At 37.6% G+C, this 23,125-nt stretch overlaps 1 protein-coding gene across 4 annotated transcripts in view; it reads right to left on the reverse strand.

Moving 5' to 3' along the window:
* LOC126376459 (uncharacterized) overlaps nucleotides 1-18,949 on the reverse strand; it is a 181,746-nt gene extending 162,797 nt beyond the window's left edge. For 2 of the 4 annotated variants that reach the window (XM_050023828.1, XM_050023826.1), the window contains exons 1-2: nucleotides 18,826-18,949; nucleotides 14,220-14,264 (exon numbers count right to left, since the gene is read on the reverse strand). In XM_050023828.1, coding sequence (XP_049879785.1) covers nucleotides 14,220-14,264; nucleotides 18,826-18,880 — 100 coding nt within the window. In that variant the 5' untranslated portion in view covers nucleotides 18,881-18,949. The remainder of the gene's footprint in view (nucleotides 1-14,219; nucleotides 14,265-18,825) is intronic. The other 2 variants (XM_050023830.1, XM_050023829.1) reach the window with 1 other exon arrangement.
* Nucleotides 18,950-23,125: the final 4,176 nt, after the last annotated feature.

Genomic DNA, 23,125 nt, shown 5'->3' on the forward strand with positions numbered 1-23,125 from the left:
GAACGCTTGCCTCTCACTTTGAGGTCGCAGGTTCGAATCCAACACAGGCCTAAACCGATGATTGTCGAATTTGTTTTCGAATTCATGTTTGGATCATAAATGATTACCACATGCTCAGCGGTGAAGGAAAACATCGTGAGGAAACCCACATTCACGAGAAATGCATTTTCGGAGGTATGTCACCTAACCTGTATTGGGCTGGTTTTCCCTTCGCGGGTTGAGAGGTAAGACAGGCAGTCGCTTCTGTAAAAAACCGGACCTGTCAAATCTTCAGGTTAGGTAAGCGGACCCTGTGAAAAACGGGATAATACTACGGAGATGACTGCGACTCAGCATTGCACCCGAGCAAAGCCGGGGCGGGTCGCTAGTGTCTAATAAAATAAAACAATTCCGAAAGTTATATCAAAAACTGCACGAACTAGAAAAAAACACTAAGAAAAATCTAGTAAATCAAATAAGTCAATTCTGAACAACTTTATTCTTGAAAGTTGGACGGAGGTCCGATAAGGTCCGGTACGGTCCGGCAATAAAATGATTCAGCAGAAAAATATCTCCCCGGGCACCCGGAAAATGGAGTGATAAAATAAACGGAAGGCCGGGTAAATCCTTTGCCTTAGCTGAGTGTACTTGGATTAAGGGGTTGTCTTAAGAAATTAATAAAAATAAGAAAGAGTTTGCGTTAGTGACGTTGTAAAGTTAGTGGTGGGGGCCTCCGCGGTCCAGTAGAGAAGCGTTGGGCTCACGGTCTGGAGGGTCTCGGGTTCGAATCCCGGTGGGGTCATATCACAAAAATCACTTTGTGAACTCTAATTTGGTTAGGAGTTTGATGGGCTGATCCGATTGTTTGAAAGGTGGCTCCATAGTAACCCAGACACCTGATGAGTTCGGTCATTCACCCCACAACTCACGAGTGAAGTGGTGGGGGGATGCTCCCATCCCGTTCTAGCAGAACAGCATTTCTATATAGCTCATTGTTGCTTATATAACACTAGGAACATAATAATGACTTCACGCGTTCCTATGTCTTTCTTTCGAACGCCCTGATTTCGAGTGGCTGTAACTATTTCATTTTTCAGCAAATTTCGATTTTGTATTCACATTTGCCTATCAATTTATATCTTCTTTACATATCTACGCAGTCTATCATTTCAGATTACACCGGATTTCTTTATTTGCTATAAAAACATAATAATAACTGTGCATTTAAATTGAAAAAAGGAGATCATCGGCTCTCCATACTTTGGCCGGCCCAAAATCGAAAGTGCCGGCCAGAGAAAAAAAATGTGTCGAACCTTTCGAGTACATTGCTGTGAACATTTTTTACTATGACACCAAACGTGTATGACCATTAGTTTGGCTTTAATTGGATTTTAAAAATCTCGATTTTTCATACATTTTGTAAAAAAAAAATATTATGTCCGTTGGGAATAAAAGGGATACAGGCGTATTACAAAGGACCGTTAGAACATTTATTAGTATGGCGCCAAACTTCTATGACCATTATTTTGACGTTTATTGGACTTTCCGTTTTGGTTAATATGTTAAAATGCTGGCCATCGAAAAAAATACGTCAAATCTGTCTAATAGTTGCTTCTCAATATTTTTTAATATGACACCAAATATCTATGACCATTATTTTGACTTTTATTGGAATTTACGTTTTAGTTCAAATGTGAAAAGTGCCGACCACCAAAAATACCATGTTGAGAGTATCGAGTAGATGCCTGTTAACATTTTTTTCTATAGCACCAAACGTGTATGACCATTAGTTTGCCTTTTATTGTATTTTAAAAATCTTGATTTCTTTTTTGTTTTGTTTAAAAATAAAGTGCTTTAGGCAAAACTTGCGGTACGGCGGATTACAAAGGACCTTTAGAACATTTAATAATCTGGCGCAAAACATTTTGGACCATTATTTTGACTTTTATTCGTCTCTCTTTCCGTTTTGGTTCAAATGGGAAAATGTCAGCCAGCGAAACAAAATAAGTCAAATCTTTTGGTAAACGACTTGAAACGTATTTTTTTACTATATTACCAAATATCGACTTTGGCTTTTATTAGACTTTAAAAAAAATCTTTTTTTATATACATTTTAACAATGACAACAAGCAGAGCTTTTCCAATGACTAGTTATTAGTCAGATAAATACTTTGTGTTTTTGTTTTGTGTATTGTTAGGTGAACTTCTATATTAATACTATCTGATTTTAGATACGACGTTGGCTGTAGTTTTTGCATTCGACTCAACGTTACGGCCTAAGTTTAGGTCGAATTATGGTATTGATTCATCTTGACCGTAGATGGTTACCACCCTCCAAAGATAAGCTTGCCATCTAGTGACGAAACTCGTATTTTGGCATGACGTCTGAAGTAGCTGTTAGGGAAGATAGGAGTCGGGCAGTTGTACTTTGCATGTATGCCGATCACAATGTCCTGGTGCTAGTCGGCCGACATATCATCGTACCTCACTTTTCTTAAAAAAAATAAGCTTCTAAAGCGTGTATCACCATCAGGTGAGATAGTGGTCAAACGAAAACCTATTTTTGATTAATAAAAATGTGTCCAAAGACGACCACGATATTACGCCTTTACCTGCATTATCGCCAGATAAAACTTTTTTCGCCAAAGTGAGAAATCTAATTGAGTTCAAAATAGTGGTCATAGACGTTTAATGTCATAGTAATAAACATTCTGACGATCCTTTAAATAACGCGCCTGTCATATTTTATTTTATAACAAAATAAAACAAAAATCGAGATTTTAAAAATCCAACAACAGCCAAACGAATGGTCATACACGTTTATTGTCATAGTGAATAATGTTTACAGGTATCTTCTCGATAGTTTTGACATGTGTTTTTGCTGACCGGCACTTTTCACTTAGAAACTAAAACGTAAAGTCCAATAAAAGCCAAAATAATGGTCATAGACGTTTGGTGCCATAATAATAAATGGTCAAAGGGATAAGTTTTAACGGGATATACCAATATTGTTTCTTGGCCGGCACTTCACATTTTCACCAAAATGTATGAAAAATACAAGCTTATTTTTTAATTCGAATAAAACCAGAAATATTGACGCTACAGCTTTGGTGCCATAGTAATAAATGCTCAGATAGATAAGTTCTAAGGATATATACCATTATTGTTACTTGGCCGGCATTTTACATTTTCACCAAAAATGTATGAAAAATACAGTTCTTTTAATTCGAATAAAACTGAAGATATTGACCCTACAGCTTTGGTGCCATAGTAATAAATACTCAGACGGATAAGGTCTAACGGAATATAGTTAAAATATTTTTTGGCCGGCACTTTGACTTCTGGGCCGAAATCCGATGATCTCCTTTACCAATTTATAAATAAAAAAATAAGAATAGTATTTACATTCGTGTCATTTGGTCTATTGTCTTTGGGAATCATAATCCTCAGTCGAGTTTTAAAACCATGGGATAAGCAGATGAAAGCTTTCTAAATTTCGTACTTAATCCCAGCCCAGTCCAGCATACAAGACAAATAAGTACTTAACAAAAGTAAACTTTCCAAGGAATCTATTAACCTCCACCCCAGAATCCATTCTCTTCACGAACAAAAACAAAATGGCGACAAAATGGCGGCAAAAAGAATGAGAGTTGCAAATCGGCGCGCAACCCCGCATTACAACGACGTAGATGCAATGGCGTTAGCTAGGGGTGACACCCGTTTTGGGTGACATACGTGGAAAGTAAATGAGGAGAAAAACTAGACGCTCAAATGTCGGCAGCACTGTTAAGTCCTCCTAAATTTTGACAGTTCTCCATACTCATTATCAATTTAAGAGCCACGCTCTTGTCGGTGCAGCATTTACCATGCTACTTTTTTAGGCAAAAATAGGGCAGTGGTTTCGCTCTTGCCTTCCGCCCCGCAGTACTTTGTCTGTCGCAAGTGGGATGGCGCCCAGAGTAGTCTATTACAAAGCCATACTAGGACTCCTGTCCTCCGCCTCCAGTACTGACAGTTACTCCATATACTGTCCAGCTAAAATTCGTAATAAATTGCTATATAAAGTGGAGCAACGTGGAGTATATATCCCGTCTGAAGGATGAGTTAAGTATAAGAAAACGCAGCAAAATGCCAAAAGATAAGAAGAAGAAAAAAACCCAAACCTAAGGTTGCCTGGCAGAAATTGCTATTTAGCAATAAGGCCGCCTATTGTACTTATGTTTTTATTCGTATGTTTATGTCCTTTGTATATGTTGTTGTGCAATAAAGTATTATTGATTGATTGATTGAAGAAAACACCTTATAATATTCATTTTTGGGGTGACACCCCGTATTTGAACGAGGTGACATCCACCCCTGATACTGCCCTGTCAGTTGCAAATAGCACAACCCTCAGTGTAACGATGCCGCGTGAAAACTTGGCGCCATTCCCGGCTTTAGAACCGAGTGAATGTTGCCACAACAATTGTTAAATAATAACCCGAAGCGGAATTTACTTAAGGTGATTCGTTTTCCATACAAAAGTTGATGCAGTGCTACAGGAAAACGGATAGAGGAATATTGTTATAAAACCGATAAATAGTAATATTTTGGTGTATTATTTTCGCAAACTAACAAAAATTTAGGGTCCGAATACGAGAAGTACCATATTTCAGACCCTCAATTTTGATCAATTCTACATTTGTAGTGGTGCAGATTACAGTGTATTTGCTGAGCGTGTAGAGGTGTCAATGTTAGTTTGTGTGCGTGATAGTTTTTTTTTTTTCTAAAGGCTTTGACTACTTGACAAGTGTAATAGAATGTCAGTGACAATTTATAAAGAGATTTTGTATGAAGAGAATAAATATAAATAAAAAACTAAAAATACTACAATCTGAGAAAAGGAATATTGGAAAAATATTTTTGTAATAACGTATCTTATTTAAACATTTTTAAATAATGGGTAAATACCGTGTTTTAAAAGAGGACATATATTATAATAAAAAATCAATACATAAAATGAAATGGCTGTATGGGCATAGTTCCCTTTGCCTTACCCTTCGGGGAAAACCAAATCAAAAAAGAAGTTGTTGCATTTGCCGGCCTAAATAGTAGTCATTTATAATTAATTGTTTTTCCATCCAACATACAGATTTATTTATATTCTCTTTGCCGCGGACTTTTTGGTGGGACCGGGAACGGGAAGGTTGCTTTCTTCATTGAATAATCTAAATAATCAATACGAAGTGGTGTTTTGTGGTTAATGATCACATTAGTCGGAAAACATTCCCGATAGTATTATTAAATCGGAATATTCAATAAACAAAGTGTACCTATCTATTTTCGCTTTGCGCCAACAAGCCGCTTACTTCGTTTGGGGTTCGGAGTAGGAGTCTGCTCCGAGGGTGGGGCTTAGGTTTCATCATTTCATTAATCATCATCAAGAAAAAAAAACACAAGACATGGCTGTATGTTCATAGTTCCCTTTGCCTTGCCCTTTGGGAAAAAAAATAAGATAAATTATGATTTTTTTTTTTGGTTATTTTGTCCGTAGGACAGGCAAAGGGATCATAGCCCATACAGCCAAAGATAAATTATGAAATTCTTATGTATAATAAACAAACATCACAGACATCATGACAGATCTAATACTAAATAAAATCTTTTTTCTTTTTTCTATTTGACTTATTTATGAATTTTAATCAAGAAAACGTGATAATAAGTTCGACAGCAACCAGTTCAGGTCCCCGAAACAGCCCATTTCAGGCCGCGTATATATGGAAATACTACTTCAATACGTCCCAGCCTCGTCTTTTTTTAACGTCCTCGTTATAAAAAGACGTCCTAACCAGAACTAACTAACCTAACAATAAACACCACGCGTAAATATATGTCCAGAAATGCGCTGTGAGTCGTCTGGACTGGGCGCGAAAACAACATAGAATTCGATTAGGTGCTAAGTGTCCCGCATGCTATCACCAGCTGTTACTGACATACGTATGAAGTCCCGCGGATTTTATTGGAACTAAATGACAAGTCATAATAATTATATGCGGATACTGCGACATCAGCGCCGTGCTTGCGGGACGTCCTGAAGCGCTATTACATCTTTCAAACGCGATGCGACAAAGTTTGAACCTACGCAATTTAGGAAAAATCTACCTTATTATTACTGTACTGTGATCGTTATTTGTAAAATCATACAATACATATACACAATTCTTTATACACAATATAATTATTATGACATATTGTGGACTTTTCGGTATACCTACAAAAAAGGAACAATTCAACCATACGTTGTTTTGTTATATCTCAATGGGCTCAGGCAGCGTTTTCGCCGAAAGCTCCAAGTCGGCTATATTTGTAACGATAATTATGTTTGACATTCATCATCATTTTTGAACCATTTTATACAAAAAAAATACTTACGTATAAATTATAAACCCTAAAGCACGCCCATGAATCACTCTACTCATTGGTGAAAACCGTATGAAAATCCGTTCAGTAGTTTTTTAGTTAGCCGCATGTTCACTGATGCGATTAATGCCTGTTAGAATTTTACAAAATAAAAAATACGGAAATTACGGAAGGTACTTCAGTGCAAAGTAAATTATTGTATACTTAATTATAATATTATTGGTAAAAGTGATAATTTTTGAAAATTCCGTAACAAATAGACGGGTTCGCCAAATTCAATTGTAAAAAAAAATACAAAAAGTAAAAACAATTAAAACATGCAGTTGGGTTTGAACCGTGAACCTTAAGAATGGCGGCTACTGCTTTACCAAATGCGCCATTTAGAAGTTAGAAGTAGACTTCAAATTATGCATCTCTTTTAATAGCTAACCTAGTTCGCATGTGTGTGTGACAGCTTCGTGTTGTACACAAATTGAAATGACACCAACTTTTGATGCAATGTTTCAATATGATATCTTCAGTAAATACTTCAAAATTGTAGCTTAACTTAAAGATAATGTATGTAAGATTTCGCCACCTAACATTTCACTGGGTCAGAACTCAACACTAAACGAATAAATGGAAAAAAATACGAAAACTGCAGAAGTAACGCCATCTACTGACGCAGCGTTACCTAGCTGACTGAAACACATCACCTTAAGGCAACACTGTAAAGCTTGTAAATGGAATATTCGGCAATTTTGGCTCATGGCATACAATAAGGAATACTTACGTATAGAACGGCAACTCTCCGCTCCCCACCAGCGTCTGAACTAGGTTTACCTCACCCCCTCGAACATAGTTTAGACTTGAATCGTGAAGGCTGCGCGCGGACCGTTGTTTTTATTTTTTATCAGTTTAGCTTATAATTATATTCGAATTTTAAAATAGAACGTTCTTTCGTCAGATTTGAATATTTGATCTCATGTAGTTGCCCGCGCTGGCTCGCCTGCGTGGCGCCTATAAATATTTATTTTTGGTGGTGATTGTTCATCGAAACGTGCTAACAATTTGCAATAAAATTGAAGCTAATCTAAGTGGTTAATGTAAAAATAATGTGATTTTTAAGTCAAGTGCCTAAATCCTATTTATTTATATTGTGAACCTTCATTATGGTATAATTCATCGAACTTTACGACCCGGATAACCGGGTATTTCACCAGACTGCCCGCCGGACCCGGGCAATCGACCAGAACCGTGCCGTGTGTGGACCTGAACATGATTAAGGTCAATAATAACTTTTATTTCTTCTTCTCACGGCCAATAGGAAAAACTTATTGCTTCCTCTAGGAGGAAAATTGATTTTCTTTCTACATACGTACCACAGAAGCTGTGGCACGGAAGCCGTGTCTTCCCATAAATACAACTTCAATGAATACATAATAATATTTACTTAAACTATGAAAATATAATAAAGTAGTTTACAAAAACATATATTAAAAACGTGTGTGTGTGCAGTGTATCTACAAATACATGAAAGAAATACAATAATACTTCCAACAATGCATATAAAACGATAAGATAAATAAATAAAGTTAGAAATTTTAGAAACGTTACGGCATTTCCATCCTCTTTCTAACATGGAGGCGATGTTCATCAACAAACATAAATATGTAAAATTTCCTGATTCCGATCACGAAAGCCAATCACCAATAACCGACTTCACAAAGGAGTGTAATGTTACAATAAACCCACGAGGAACCGACGGTCACGCAACTCTGAGGACGTACTTACTCGCACGCCACTTGTTTAACATGAAATTACTTATAATTTGATTTATCAGTATTTAACGGCCCCCCCGGTCTAGTGGTTGAGCGTTGCGCTCACCGGCGGTCCCGAGTTCGAATCCCGATAAGGACGAATCACAAAAATTACCCGTTTGTCCGAAGATGAGCAGCGATTCGGAATTCACGTTAAACCGTTATTGTTGTTTGTAGTCCTTACATAAGTGACGTCAGGGGCCTTTGGCGGCTCAATAATAACCCTGACACCAAGGTAGATGAGGTTGGTAATCCACCTCACAACCCAGTTGACAATTTTCAAAAAGGCGCTTTCATGGTTTTCTCTATAACGCCACGATATACATCTTAAGACTTGTTGTCTCTGATTTTATTTGTGTAATCATTTTAAATTAAGCCATAATATTACTGGCCTACAATATCGATATGCGAATCGATATCTGTGATAATCGATTCGGAAGTTGTTATTTGCGGATTGACAATCCGTCACTTTCGAGTTTTTGAATATGGCGGCGAAACGTCAAAACGGTTACTGAACAGCAAAGAATTTGTAAAATACGATTGTTGCTGGAATTAAACGTATAATGTCCCCGATTCTTGCCGACACGTCCTAATTTTACTTTAAGTTATACCTGTCATTTTCTTATCCGCCGAAAAGGAAAGGGACGTATGATTGACAGCTTTTAATTTTAGGAAGAATGAGTAAATGAATGAATAACCCCGGCGAATCAACAAGGTATCTCGCTGGTATGCAAACCGTTTGACGTGTGTGTGCTGTCTTAATTCTGTCGGGTTATTAGCCAATTTAATTTTTTATGGGGTCTTTCTAGATTCTATTACCCGTCCCTTTCCTTTTCGGCGGATAAGAAAATGACAGATATAACTTAAAATTAGATGGTGTTTACAGGAATTAGCACCATTGTCAATATACATAGAGGGGTTTTACTTCTGAACTGATTATACTTGTGGCTTTGGCCACCCCATTATGTATTGTATGTAATTATACAGAATGTAATTATTCACTAGTAGATTAATTGTGTTTACCGGAATTTAATCAAAACAATCAGATTATTCATTTATAAATACGTGAGCCATCATTAGTATTTCCCTAGCGTTATCCTCTTTATCACAGGGTCCGCTTAATTGACATGAAGACTTGACAGGTCCAGTTTTTTACAGAAGCGACCGCCTGTCTGACCTTTCAACTTTTAAACCAACCCAATATAAAGCATGTTTCATGGACAACTCCATCATCTTTAGATACTTTAGGGCGGGATATTAAAATTAAACCTTCGTATGGAGTATAGCCCTCTATGGATGTGAAACTTGGACACTGACACAGAAGGACAGAGAGAGACTCGAGGCCTTTGAAATGTGGTGTTGGAGGAGGATGGAAAGAATAAGTTGGACAGAAAGGGTTACAAATGAGGAAGTGCTAGTAAGAGTAAGGAAAAAAGACAAATACTGAGAATTGTTGAGGACAGAAAAGGCAAGATGATTGGACACCTAATAAGACACGACGAATTTATTAAAAACATCATAAAAGGAAAGCTAGAAGGAAAGAGAGGAAGGGGAAGACCAAGAAGAGCTTACATGGAACAGATTAAAGAAAAGGTTAACTTCGTGTTTTATAGGGAAGTCAAAGAATTGGCCTTTGATAGACTGGAATGGAAAATGCTACACCGACAAGAGCGTCTTAAATTGATGATGATGATTAAAATTGAATGGAGGGAGTCCCGTCTCGAACAAGGAGCTTCGTATAATTGAGATAGAACTTCACTTACAGGTAAGTTCGTTTAATCTCTTAATTATACAAATACTTTAATACATAAGAAGTTTAGCTTCTAGCTAAATCCGTGGAAGCCCTGTTACGAAGCGTGACTTCCGTACATCATCATAGCGTCGTGGGTCGAATCCCAGTAAACCTATGGCAAAAGTCAAAATATGGCAATAGGCTCGCTACTATAAAATGGAACTTAGAAATAGCATCACCAGAACGGAAACTATAGAGTGATTATTTCAAGTCTTCGGAGTCAATAGAAGCTGTCGTTTCTCGTATGGCTGCTTTGAATGGTGCAAGCTTTAGATTATTTTCTGAAAGCGTTGCTCTCCGCCAACTCATCAAAAATAGTGGAATGTGTGACTCATGTTTCTGATTCCGGTATTAATATCGGAATTCCGACATTGAGATCTAATATCGGAAATCAGTATCGGAATTGAAAACCTTCCGATATTGCATGCCCTACTTACGACAAATTAACATACTACCATTCGAAGATTTTTTTTTGTTCACATTTTGTCCTGTAGAGGGCGGTACATTGAATTTAGCGTGACGACACATACTTAACCTATAACTACCGGACAATCAAGACGCTTCTAACGACACCTCATTTTTTAAATTCTGACATGTGGTTTAGAACTTAGGTTGGAACAGTTGGTGCATACAAACATACATATATACATACATGCATACATAGCGGTCAAACACATAACCCTCCTTTTTGATTCGCCGAAGTCGGGTAAAAAAGATACACGCATATTAAGGTGTTAGTTCAGTTTATGTCAATCTTTCGGTAAGTATGTTTCAAGGAAGCTCAAATATAAATAACCAAACCCGGATATCCTACTTAAAGAGCTTTTCAAAATGGCCTCCAAACTGCACCCGTAGTAGAGTTCTTTCAGAACGTTTTGCTGAAATAAACCTAGAAAGCCTCCAGCCACTGAATCCTTATTGTCCCGGCTTTAATTTACATAAATATCCCATTCCTTTTAACAGTCGCTCCAGTTCAGTTGAAGCCTGACATTTTATTTGCTTAAATATTTATTTTATTTGCGAATTGCGAAATCGTTTATATACTGAATCCCAAGGGAGCAAGTCTTTAATACCGTCTTATGTACTTCCCTAATCTGTCATCATCTTTAATAGATTGTAAACATCAGCTCCTGTTTTTATTTTTATAGTCAGTGTTGTACGCGACCAAAATTAGGGATCTCCAAATAAAGTACCCCAAAAATATTTAGATGGCGCTGTACAATTATGATCATTCATGTACCCACTTTAGAACTTTGTCGCATCTACATATTTGACAGAGGAGCTCGGTGGCGCAGCGGTTAACGCGCTCGGTCTACGATTGTTGAAGTTAAGCAACTTTCGCAAAGGCCGGTCATAGGATGGGTGACCACAAAAAAAAAGTTTTCATCTCGAACTCCTCCATGCTTCGGAAGGCACGTTAAGCCGTTGGTCCCGGCTGCATTAGCAGTCGTTAATAACCACCAATCCGCACTGGGCCCGCGTGGTGGTTTAAGGCCCGATCTCCCTATCCATCCATAGGGAAGGCCCGTGCCCCAGCAGCGGGGACGTTAATGGGCTGATGATGATTATGACGACTTACACTTCAATTTTTCAATGAGGATAAGACACGGTACTAAAGTGTAATATATATCAATGCTCGTGTATCAACATATACGAGGATTGATTTATAACCTTCTAACCTAACCTTTCTATAACCTTCTAATTTCCCTTAATTCCCTTACCTTTATTCTAACCATCTTATAACCTTCTAATTTCATGAATAACAGACATATTTCATCTTTTATCTTTGTGTTTGGGTATAAATTACCCTTGTTATTACACCCAGGCACAACACATCTTCCACCAATTATTATTCCGATCAAAATAAAGAGAAGCAATATAGAATAGAAACATAATTCTATACAGGATTCAAGTATCAAGCAACAATTATTTTTATTTAAGACTCTGCCATTAAATTGAATTTTTTGAATAATTATGAACCCGAAGAATAAGAAAATAGGCAATTATCACGAAGCCTGGAAAGGCAGTCATTGGCAGGCGTGTCGGAACTTTTTCTTATCTATATTTTTTGTCCTGCAAACTTAAAACCCTGTGTCTTGTACTTAATCTAATACTAACAAATTGTGCCGTTCTATTTTCAAAGTTCAATCTACACCATTGGACTATTCACCGATTAATTTAATTTAACAGATCAAAATTATATTTTAATGTTTAATTTCCATAGAATCTTGACGTTGGCAGAATCATCGTATATGAACGATGCAGCCATAAAGAAGAAAAAGTTATAGTTGTTATCTATATTTTATATTAACAGCCTCCGTGGTCTAGTGGTTAGAGCGTTAGGCTCACGATCTGGAGGTCCAGGTTCGATTCTCGATGGGGACATTGTCGAAATCACTTTGTGAGACTGTCTTTTGTTTGTAAGGACTTTTCAGGCTTGAATCAGCTGATTGTCCGAAAAAGTAAGATGATTCCGTGCTTCGGAGGGCACGTTAAGCCGTTGGTCCTGGCTATTAGCCGTAAAAGCACCTCCACCAACCCGCGTTGGAGCAGCGTGGTGGATTATGCTCCATTCCCCCTCCGGTTGATTGAGTGGAGGCCTGTGTCCAGCAGTGGAACGTATATAGGCCGTTTATGTTATGTTTATGTATTTTATATTATGTGTTTGTATGTACTGCTGTTGATGCACCACAACTACCATGACGTCGTCATCTCCCAAGCGTTATCCCGTTTCACAGGGTCCGCTTACCTGACCTGAAGATTTGACAGGTCCGGTCTTTTACAGAAGCAACTGCCTGTCTGACCTTCCAACCCGCGAAGGAACCAGCCCAATACAGGTTAGGTCACATAACTCTGAAACGCATTTCTCGGGAATGTGGGTTTTCTCACGATGTTTTCCTTCACCGGTGAGCTCGTAATCGGTTAAGGAAAAAAATCGAATGTCATTGGTTTAGTGCCGTGCTGGATTCAAGCCTTCGGCCTCATGGTGTGAGACACGCTTTCATTTTTGCTCACCTTAATGACAATAAGCCACGTCAAGTTTTTAATCCGAATACTCTTCACGAAATGAACGCAACTTGGTAACAAAACTCACAAAGCGGAGTCAGTGTAAGAAACGTAAGGGGCATCCTTGAGGCTATTATCTCAAGGCCCCTCGTCGGCCTCTGAGGCCCCGCCTATGAGGCCCCTCCGACCTCGAGCGAGGCTTTCAGACGCGAGATAACTGGAGGCTTGAGAATATCGGTCAAGTTCGAGCTTTACAGCTTTTTGTTCGTTGAATTGGTTACTTCTGTTGAATTGATCTTCAGGTTAGAGAAGCATTTCCCATAAAGCGGGACAAAGCTAGCGAGATGATGATGTATTGTTGAGTTCTATGCTGATCTCCCAAAAAAGAAATAACCAAGGTTAACCAATGTCGTAAAAGCGACAGAGGAATTTGTTTCCTAAAGTTTTTTTTTGTGTTTTTGCCTTCACCCATGCTTAGGGAAATTAACAAAGAGAAAATTAAATCGACTTAATGACAATATAAAGATTGAAAATTTCGCGTTTATAGCAGAAGGTCGCGGTGGTGTGAAAAATGAAAATGAGAAATGTTACAAATTGGAGTCTCCATTTAAGCGGCATAGTCTGTGTTTGGAGTCCCCGCTCTTCCATTCATCATCAGCCTATTAACGTCCCCAAGATCGGGCTTTAAACCACCACGCGGGCCCAGTGCGGATTGGTGGTTATTAACGACTGCTAATGCAGCCGGGACCAACGGCTTGACGTGCCTTCCGAAGCACGGAGGAGCTCGAAATGAAAACTTTTTTTTTGTGGTCACCCATCCGGCCTTTGCGAAAGTTGCTTAACTTCAACAATCGCAGACCGAGCGCGTTTACCGCTGCGCCACCGAGCTCCTCTCCATTATAACAAACAAATTCTCTGTAAACAAAGCAGTGGGTATACTTTACAGATTGAAAAAAAAGACAAGTAATTACTATGGCATGCAGATAGAAACTATATCAGCACACCGGTGTAATGGTTATCACGCTCGTCCAAGAGCTGCGGGTTCAAGGCCCTTCCGAGTCAGAATTTTTCGATTTAATTTTCTCTTTGTTAATTATTTCCTTTGGTCTATGGGGTAACTGATTTTCTAGATTATTTGCTTTACACGTCTAAACTGCTAGACCGACTTGAATGAAAATTGGCAAATAGATCGAAACCCAAGGTTAGAAATAGGGTACGTTCCAAATAGGATTTAGAGTGCTTACCACGATATACCCGAAGACCCCGCGGCCGAAGTCGAGGGCGGAAGGCTAGTAACAAATAAAAACATACTTAACAATGAAAGGTTTAACAAAAGGTGGGGTTATATCATAGACTAATCGGCTAGTCGGCTAAAATCGTAGTCGAGACATCTCTAATATACGTAAAGAACGGACAATCTCCGCCCCGCACCGATTCGTATCGGCGCCGAGCTAGATTTACCTCACCCCCGCTGGGTCTCGCGTTAGTCGAGTGAGTGAGTCGAGTGAATGAGTGTGCCGACGATTTTCATGCAGCTTCTTTTCCCCAGCTATACAAGTTGTGAGAAGCTGCAGTAGTTCTATGTAAAAGTTGACGATTCAAAGATTCAAAGAAGAAAGATATTTTTGAATTTGAAATTAACCGCCTTGCGCGCCCTGTCTATCTGTCTCACTCACACTTACTCGGTAAGGCGGCATACGATAAGAACGCGATTTGTGCATGGAGTGCCCGGGAGGTGTTGCAAGGAGGCAAAATACTCCTGGTTTTAGTTTGTCTCTTTCCCGGTCTGCTGGAAGAGATATCTACTTATTAGAAATAAACGGAACCCTTTTTACCCTACTGCTGCGGTGTTTGACCGCTATGTATGTATGTATGCACGTCTCTTCCAACTTAACTTCTAAACGACCTGTCAGAATTTAACAAATGCGGTGTCATTAGAAGCGTCTTGATAATCCGGTGGTTATAGGCTAAACTCAAGTAGCGCCCTCTAGAGGACATAGAGTGAGAACGAAAAAAAATAGAAAAAAACAGCCTATAGATACACGTCGCACTGCTGGGCACAGGCCTCCCCTCAATCAAGCGGAGGGTGTATGGAGCATACTCCACCACGCTGCTCCGCTGCGGGTTGGTGGAGGTGTTTTATACCGGGATCAACGGCATAACGTGCCCTCCGAAGCACGGAATCACCTTACTTTTTCGGACAGTCAGGTGATTCAAGCCTTCAACGTCCTTACCAAAAAAAAGACAGTCTCGTGTACAATAAAATATTAAAGAAATAAATACATTTTCCAGATACTTTTAAACCCGAAGAAATTCCAAGATGGATGTGATAAACCGTATGATGAGTAATCGGCCCGTCGCCCGCATAATGGGCCATCAGGTTGGACACAGCTCCTAACTCGACAACGGAATCCCTTAGTCGTAAAGATAACATACTAACCACTGAACTACCTTATTCTCGGCCGTCACTGATATGAATAAGGGTTTAGATTAGTAAGGCTTTCCTCTTATAAACCTTTTTATATTTTATCACCGGTTCCCGGGGACTGTTTCCCTCAGCGCTCCCTATTGGTCCGGCCAAGTAGTGAATGCCATAATGTGGCAAATCTACAATAAATTATGTCGTTAGTCCCTCAATTGGCTCGTGTACTAGGTTCAAGATAAATTATGTGATTACTAAATAAAGACAGATCTAAAACTAACAAAAAAGTTTTATTTTTTCTATTTAACTTATTTATGAATACAATATAAATACACTTTATTGCACCAAAATAAAAAGATATAATTACAAAAAGAGTCTTAACTAAGTACATGGCAAACGGCGGCCTTGTCGCTTAAAGCGATTTCTTCCAGACAACCATAAGGTGAGAAAAAATTGAATTTATTTGATATATTTATATATTTTAATTTGAATTTTAATCAAGAAAAATCGTAATAATAAGTTCCTCATTTATTACGTTTTTCTATGACGTCACAGTGTGCTTTTTCATATAAATTCCATAATAGCTTCGTGTTTTGACGTTTAGTAAAAAGTAACTGATTTGACAAGGTAGTTGGAAACTAACCTTTTTTGAATTGTTACATTATGCGATATAAAAACCAGCTGAATGGTTTTTTGTTATCAGCGATCCCCATTTGTCTAACCAAGTAGCGAATGCCATCCGAGGCTTTACATTAAACCCAGTCATAAACAAAAGTCAAAATGTTTCGCACTTCTAATTAATGATTTCACGATAAAACCCTATTACGTACATGAGCTCACGACTATATCCCAATTGGGGTAGTCAGAGGTACATCCATCGCAAGATGAACTGAGTACCCACACATCACCGAACTTTCTGTTAGACCAACGTGATAGGTGATGAACTGTATCACCGTATAATAATGGTCGAGCCAACTGCGTTAGTAGAGACTGCACTTAACATAAATTACTAGATCATTAAAACCCTATTAATTATGGAAAATACGAGTAAAAAGCCATCATTAATTATATTAACACCTACTCCACTTCAGTTTAATGCAGTGGATTATTTTTGCCAAGGGAGCAGTAAAGAGCAAAGTAATATTCAAATTATGCATCAAATTATATATCGTAAAACAATTTATTCCATTTTTGTAATTCTTGCATCCATGGTATAAGAAGACTAGGTAAGTATGTGACAGCTAGCCTTTCAAGGTTACATTTTAAGGTCCACCCTACGTTGCCATTTCGTAAAAAATAAATTACCCACGTTTATTTTACTTTGCAAGGAAATTTTGAACTTTTAGTAAAAGATTTACGTACAGTTTAATGATTTTTTATATCATCATTCATCATCATTATCAGCCGTATGACACCCACTGCTGGGCATAGACCTCCCCCAAGGATCTCCACGACGATCGGTCCTGCGCTGCCCGCCTCCAGCGGCTTCTCGCGACCTTCACCAGATCGTCGGTCCACCTTGTAGCGGGCCTACCCACTAAGCGTCGTCCGACACGATGTTTATATATGTGATAAATAATATTAATTAAATACATTGGGTAGGCCCGCTACAAGGTGGACCGACGATCTGGTGAAGGTCGCGGGAAGCCGCTGGATGCGGGCAGCGAAGGACCGATCGTCGTGGAGATCCTTGGGGGAGGCCTATGCCCAGCAGTGGGCGTCATATGGCTGATGATGATGATGATGAAATACATTAATCAGTAATTCATTAAATCAAGAATAAATTTTACGGCCTTGGAATGTTGGAGATACCAATTTAATGGTAACACTTACATCATCAAGGGCTAGCAATGGCGGCTTGTTATAGGACTGAGCATACCTGGTCTTCTTATACCATGCTTGCACCAATGTATCGCCACATTAGCCTAATTATAGTCCACGTAGGTACCTAGTTTTCTTTCTCATGTATTAATGACGTAGCCAGATCTTAGAATTGATCTTTTCATGACGTGCTCGATCAGTTCATGAAATGAAAAAAAAAAAAAGAAAAGAAAGGAAAACATGAAACAGTAGGACTAGGGCTCTGTGCTGGGAGGTTTTCTGGCCACGTCTTTCCCTCAGCGTTACAGATTCCGATGTGGTAGTAGTTTTACAGCTAGTTACATAATATGTAATTTAATTATGTTTGACGTTCAAAAAGCGCTAACTTTGTAAGCCAATTTTGAAAAATAAATATTTTTGAATTTTTTTTTTAATCTCACTCAGTTCAGCCCCAACAATAAACACAAAAAGTTTCACGATATAAGCAACTAAATGCATGATGACTTCATGATATGGCCAAACATTGGCAAGCATATCGTAAAATTAGTAACATTATCCACCGCTAGTGGCGCTGGTGTCGATTATATTTAAAACTTGATTGATAATAATCCATGATTCAATGTAATTGTACAATTTTCCATATCGATAGTAACGATTAGGTAAATAATTTTGAACTTAATAAATTAATCGACTATTCGCATTTTTATTACACCACAGCATGGACACCCTACATTAATGATATGGCCAAACGTTGATTGAAATATCATTAAACGTTGACGTTTCAACCGGAGGGGGTATGGAGCATACTCCACCACGCTGCTCCACTGCTGGTGGAGCTGCTATACACTGTACTATGCTATACTACGATATACTTATTATTAATTTATTATAAACTTTTACCCTCTTCATCTTGCCATCTTAATTTGCGCCCCAATAATACTTAGGTAAGTACGTAATTATATGGAAGAATCAAATAAAGTTGTAATTAAATACCTACCTACTAGAAAAGTATCTTGAAAAGTAAATGAAGTAGGTAGGTAGCTACCTACCGAATATACCTGCGTTATACGACATTATTTTGTCGAGCAATAAATAACACGTACAAAAGATGTAAATTGATTACAAAGTAATTATTTTTACGCAAAAGTGTACCTACCTACATAATACGGGAAGATTTGAGAATTAAATTAAAAAGTCATTTTGTCGTGACTAAAAAGCATTTTTCTACATTGTTTAACAGCGGGAAAAGCACTCTTTTCGACATGGAAAAGTAAAATTTTCAGTTTTCACATTAATTAATTTAAACACATAGCAACATCATCGTTAAAACAATAACAAAACATTGAATTAATATTTCATCAAAATTTTTGTCTGCATAAAAGTAGGTAGGTAGGTATTTTTTTGTAAAAAATCAAAGTGTCTACCGGGACTTTCCACATATTTTTTCCTTACTTTATACCTATTGCCGAGAATTATTGTAACTTAAAGGTTGATAGGTAACGTCGGACGAAAACAGACCAATGTCAATAGAGCCACAATCACGTCACAAAATCAGACAAACATTGTTATAATTATAAATAAAACACTTAAAAGAATCATTTACTTACCGACAGCGAGGGATATGGCGAGGAGAACAGCCAATAACACGTTGTATTTGGACATTTTTCGGCCAATCACGGTGCGCGGTTTTAAAATTGGAATGGCATGATGGCGGCACGTGCGGGCGCGCGCTCGTCGCGACTGTGAGTGAGCCCCTCCACGCCCCGAGCGTTCATCCCTGGATGGTGTTGGGGACACACGGTCGGGGACGACCGCGAACTTGTTTGAGGAAAACTGTTCAAAATTCAAAAATATTTATTTTTCAAAATTGGCTTACAAAGTTAGCGCTTTTTGAACGTCAAAAATTAAATTACATAATTATGTAACTAGTTGTAAAACTACTACCACATCGGAATCTGTAACGCTGAGGGAAAGACGTGGCCAGAAAACTTCCCAGCACTGGGCTCTAGTCCTAATGTTTTCCTTTCTTTTTTTTTTAATCCAATTTGTATTACATATTTTATAAACTTAAATACAATGGTATTCCAATTACAGTCGGTGGAAGGAAACTGTTGCTCGGTCGTCTGTTTTAGGTACCGCGATGCTACCGAAAACATTTAGTGATTTTTACAGGTGTAATGTTTTATTTGACATAAAACACCACTGTCAGTGGATAAAGACGTTTAATATTGATACGATCACTATATCGCTGAACAAAAGACGTCGTTAGTCAACCAATTAAATGTCAATTTATGACAGTGTTGGAAAGATGCTCCCATAAATAGTACTGAAAATTGTGGCATTTATTTATGCCATACCTAGTCACAAACAGATCAGACAGGCAGTCGCTTCTATAAAAACCGGACCTGTCAAATCTTCAGGTTGAATAAGCGGACCCTATGAAAAACGGGATAATGCTACCTAGAGATGATGATACCTAGTCATGAACAACCTACCAAACCTACCTATCTACAAACCCCTACCTACATACAATAAACCTACGAGTAATTACAAATAGTAATATATAAAAGGGAAACCAAATTACAGAATTTACAAAAAATAAAATTATTAAACCAAGTACTTAAAATTTAAAAAGATTAAAAAAAATAGATTGCTGAATAAGTTAATCGACTTGGTTTCCATTAGACCTCACAACTTTTTATAGTCGAAAAACTACGTTGCGAGGCGTGCAATTTTAGTACATGAAATGTTTTTGTTGGTTGGTTTAGTTAGACCCCAAGCCGGAACGTCATAATGGTGTTAATTCCTGTAAACACCATCTAATTTTATTTTAAGTTATATCTGTCATTTTTTTATCCGCCGAAAAAGAAAGGGACGGGTAATCGACAAGCATAAAATTTATGGAACACACGTCAATTTTAAGCACAAATCTAAAACAACCGTCTAAAAATTTTATATTGGCCAATAACCCGCCAGAATTATGTTGACTGCACACGTCAAACGGTTTGCATACCAGCGAGATACCTTTTTGATTCGCCCGGGTTACTCATTCATTTACTCATTCTTTCTAAAATTAAGAGCTGTCAATCATCCGTCCCTTTCCTTTTCGGCTGATAAGAAAATGACAGGTAAGTATAACTTATAGTAAAATTAGGAGGTGTCTGCAGGAATTGGGACCATTAAGTATTTTATTTATTATATTTATTATTAATCGCCATTCTGTCAGTCAGTGTGTAAAATGGCTGGGAAAAGTTAGATCGCTGCTCTTCGTAACAATCCGACGTCGCTTCAACTGTGCCCGTTCTACGTTTTTGCCTTTGACAATTATAAGTTGAGGACTGTCAGACGATTCTTTGCTCTACTTTTGTACAGTTTAAATATGGACAATTTATTTATTTTTTTATTTGTATACTGATTGATGTTCCGATAGTAAAAAAATATATACGATAGAAAAGTAATATTACAATAATTATACAGTACACTGGCCCCGATTCCTGCAGACACCGCCTAATTTTATTTTAAGTTATATCCGTCATTTTCATATCCGTCGAAAAGGAAAGGGACGGATGATTCACAGCTCTTAATTTTAGGAAGAATGAGTGAATGAATGAATAACCCGGGCGAATCAAAAGGTACGTCCCTGGTATGCAATCCGTTTGACGTGCTGTCTACTTAACTGTGTCGGGTTATTGACGGACGTAAAATTTTTAGACGGTTGGTTTAGATTTGTGCTTAAAATTGACGTGTATTCCATAAATTTTATGCTTGTCGATTTCCCGTCCCTTTCCTTTTCGGCGGATAAGAAAATGACAGATATAACTTAAAATAAAATTAGATGGTATTTACAGGAATTAGCACCACTGTAACTATAGAGCAACTGTACAGTACAGTATAAAGCCGTGGTAGCCAAGTTGGCAGAAAGTATGTGAGGTCGCAGGTACGGGGCCCAGAACTTGCCTAAACCAATTATTTTCAAATTCATGTTTGGATTAAGTATAGAAAGATTATCAAGTGTTCAGCAGAGAAGGAAAACATCGTGAGGAAACCCACATTCATTTCGGAGGCATTTTTCTGTGAAAAATAACTGTGGAAGGTTTTTTTATTTTCTCTTCCATGTAGGTATGCATTATTTTATATTATGTGATTTGGGTCTACACTTACATGCATTATGTATATATATATCATATACAGGTGTTAGTGACATTGTAACGAAAACTTTGAAGGATGATTGATACTATGATTTATGATGATAATTGTATTACTTCCTTTGATAACCGTCTGACATTTAATTTAATTTTAATGTTCATTTAACATTCGATTGGGGAGTCATATCGTATAACGAAACATTTTTTTTTGCATGCTATTTTAAGCGAAATGTGTGAAACTATAATTTTACTACTTTTACTGCTATATATGTACCACATTTTTTGCAATAAACGAATTTGAATTTGGATTCTGAGTTGATATCAAGAGGAATTTTGCGTCGCAAAAGTATGGAAGTGAAAATAATGAAAAAAAATGATATTGTTTTTAATATAGTTTATCTAGGTATCAATCAGTACTCATATTTTTCAACTACTTTTTTTATTTTTCACTGTCTATCCCGCTACACTTTTTATTAAATTCATTTCCTATACCTAAAGGTTGCCTGGAAGAGAACCTTAGCAATAAGGCCTCCTGTTGTACTACCAATCTAATTATAATACCTAATGTATTTTTAATATGATTTAAGTGCAATAAAGAGTTTTTGTATTGTATTGTGGCATTAACTACTTGGCCGGACAAATGGGGAGCGCTGACAGCTCTCACCCGGTACAAAGTTTAAGACAACAGGCCTGAGGGTGCCCAGTTGGGCGCGAACATCGGCTCAGGGCGACGTCTGAGAGGATTATATTTCGGAGAGGACCACGCCGGCGGGGTCGGTATCGAGGTTTTTAAGTGTTGTCGTGAGCTGATTGACCGCTAGCCATACGTTGTAGTAAATATTCCGAGGCAAATCCACAATAAGTTTACGTCGGTATAAACTTCCTAAATTCAGTTGTCGAAGTTTGAAAGCCTGTATTTTAAACTACCACTGTTTAGTTGTGGCCAACTTTAACCTTACAAACAAAAATAAAAAAAAAGAAAATATTTTTCAAAATATATACTAGTAAAACTAAGAATAACACTTTGAAGATACAATAACTTTTTACTAGATAAAAATCGCAAAAGATTTAGCTTTAGCTTAGGAAAAAAATAATGCAAAAAAAATAAAACTGTGGTACTTACAACACTACTATTATTAAGTAGTACTAAGTGTATTATTAGTACGTACTTAATTTTGCAGGCACGTGTATAAAAAAATATTTTTTCTCTTGCAGTGTAATTATTTATTTTTTTTTTTTTCAAAATATTTTTTTTTATTTTAATTTTTTCATTTTTTTTTTGTATGGTCACAGCAACTAAATAGTTGTAGTCTAAAATACAGGCTTATTAATAATATTAAAAGTTACGATTTAGAAAAACCCTTCTATTATTTCGTAATTGTTCTGAAACCCTATTTCGACCCTCATGTATCTAATGAACGATGCCAAAGTTCTAAAAGTCAACTGTCATACAATCATCACCCATTTTCATTAACTGAGTCTGCGCGGCTCTGCCCACATCATTGGGGATTGCGAGCGTGAAGCTGTCTGACTCTGACATCTGTAGTACAAAGGAATCTTCACTGGTAGTGGAAAATGCCACGAGATGGCGCTCTTTACTTGCTCTTTACGTACTAGTATATTTTATGTTTGTCTTCGGTAGTCACATAATGAGTTAGTTCTGGAAAATTGCCACAGAGGGCGCTTTATTGAAAGTTTCTAGTGATGTCTGTGATATTATCACAAGCGCACAAGCGTCTCTGTGGTCCAGTGGAAGAGCGTT

The sequence above is a fragment of the Pectinophora gossypiella genome, chromosome 21 (genome assembly GCF_024362695.1).
Source record: "Pectinophora gossypiella chromosome 21, ilPecGoss1.1, whole genome shotgun sequence".
Lineage (NCBI taxonomy): Eukaryota > Metazoa > Arthropoda > Insecta > Lepidoptera > Gelechiidae > Pectinophora > Pectinophora gossypiella.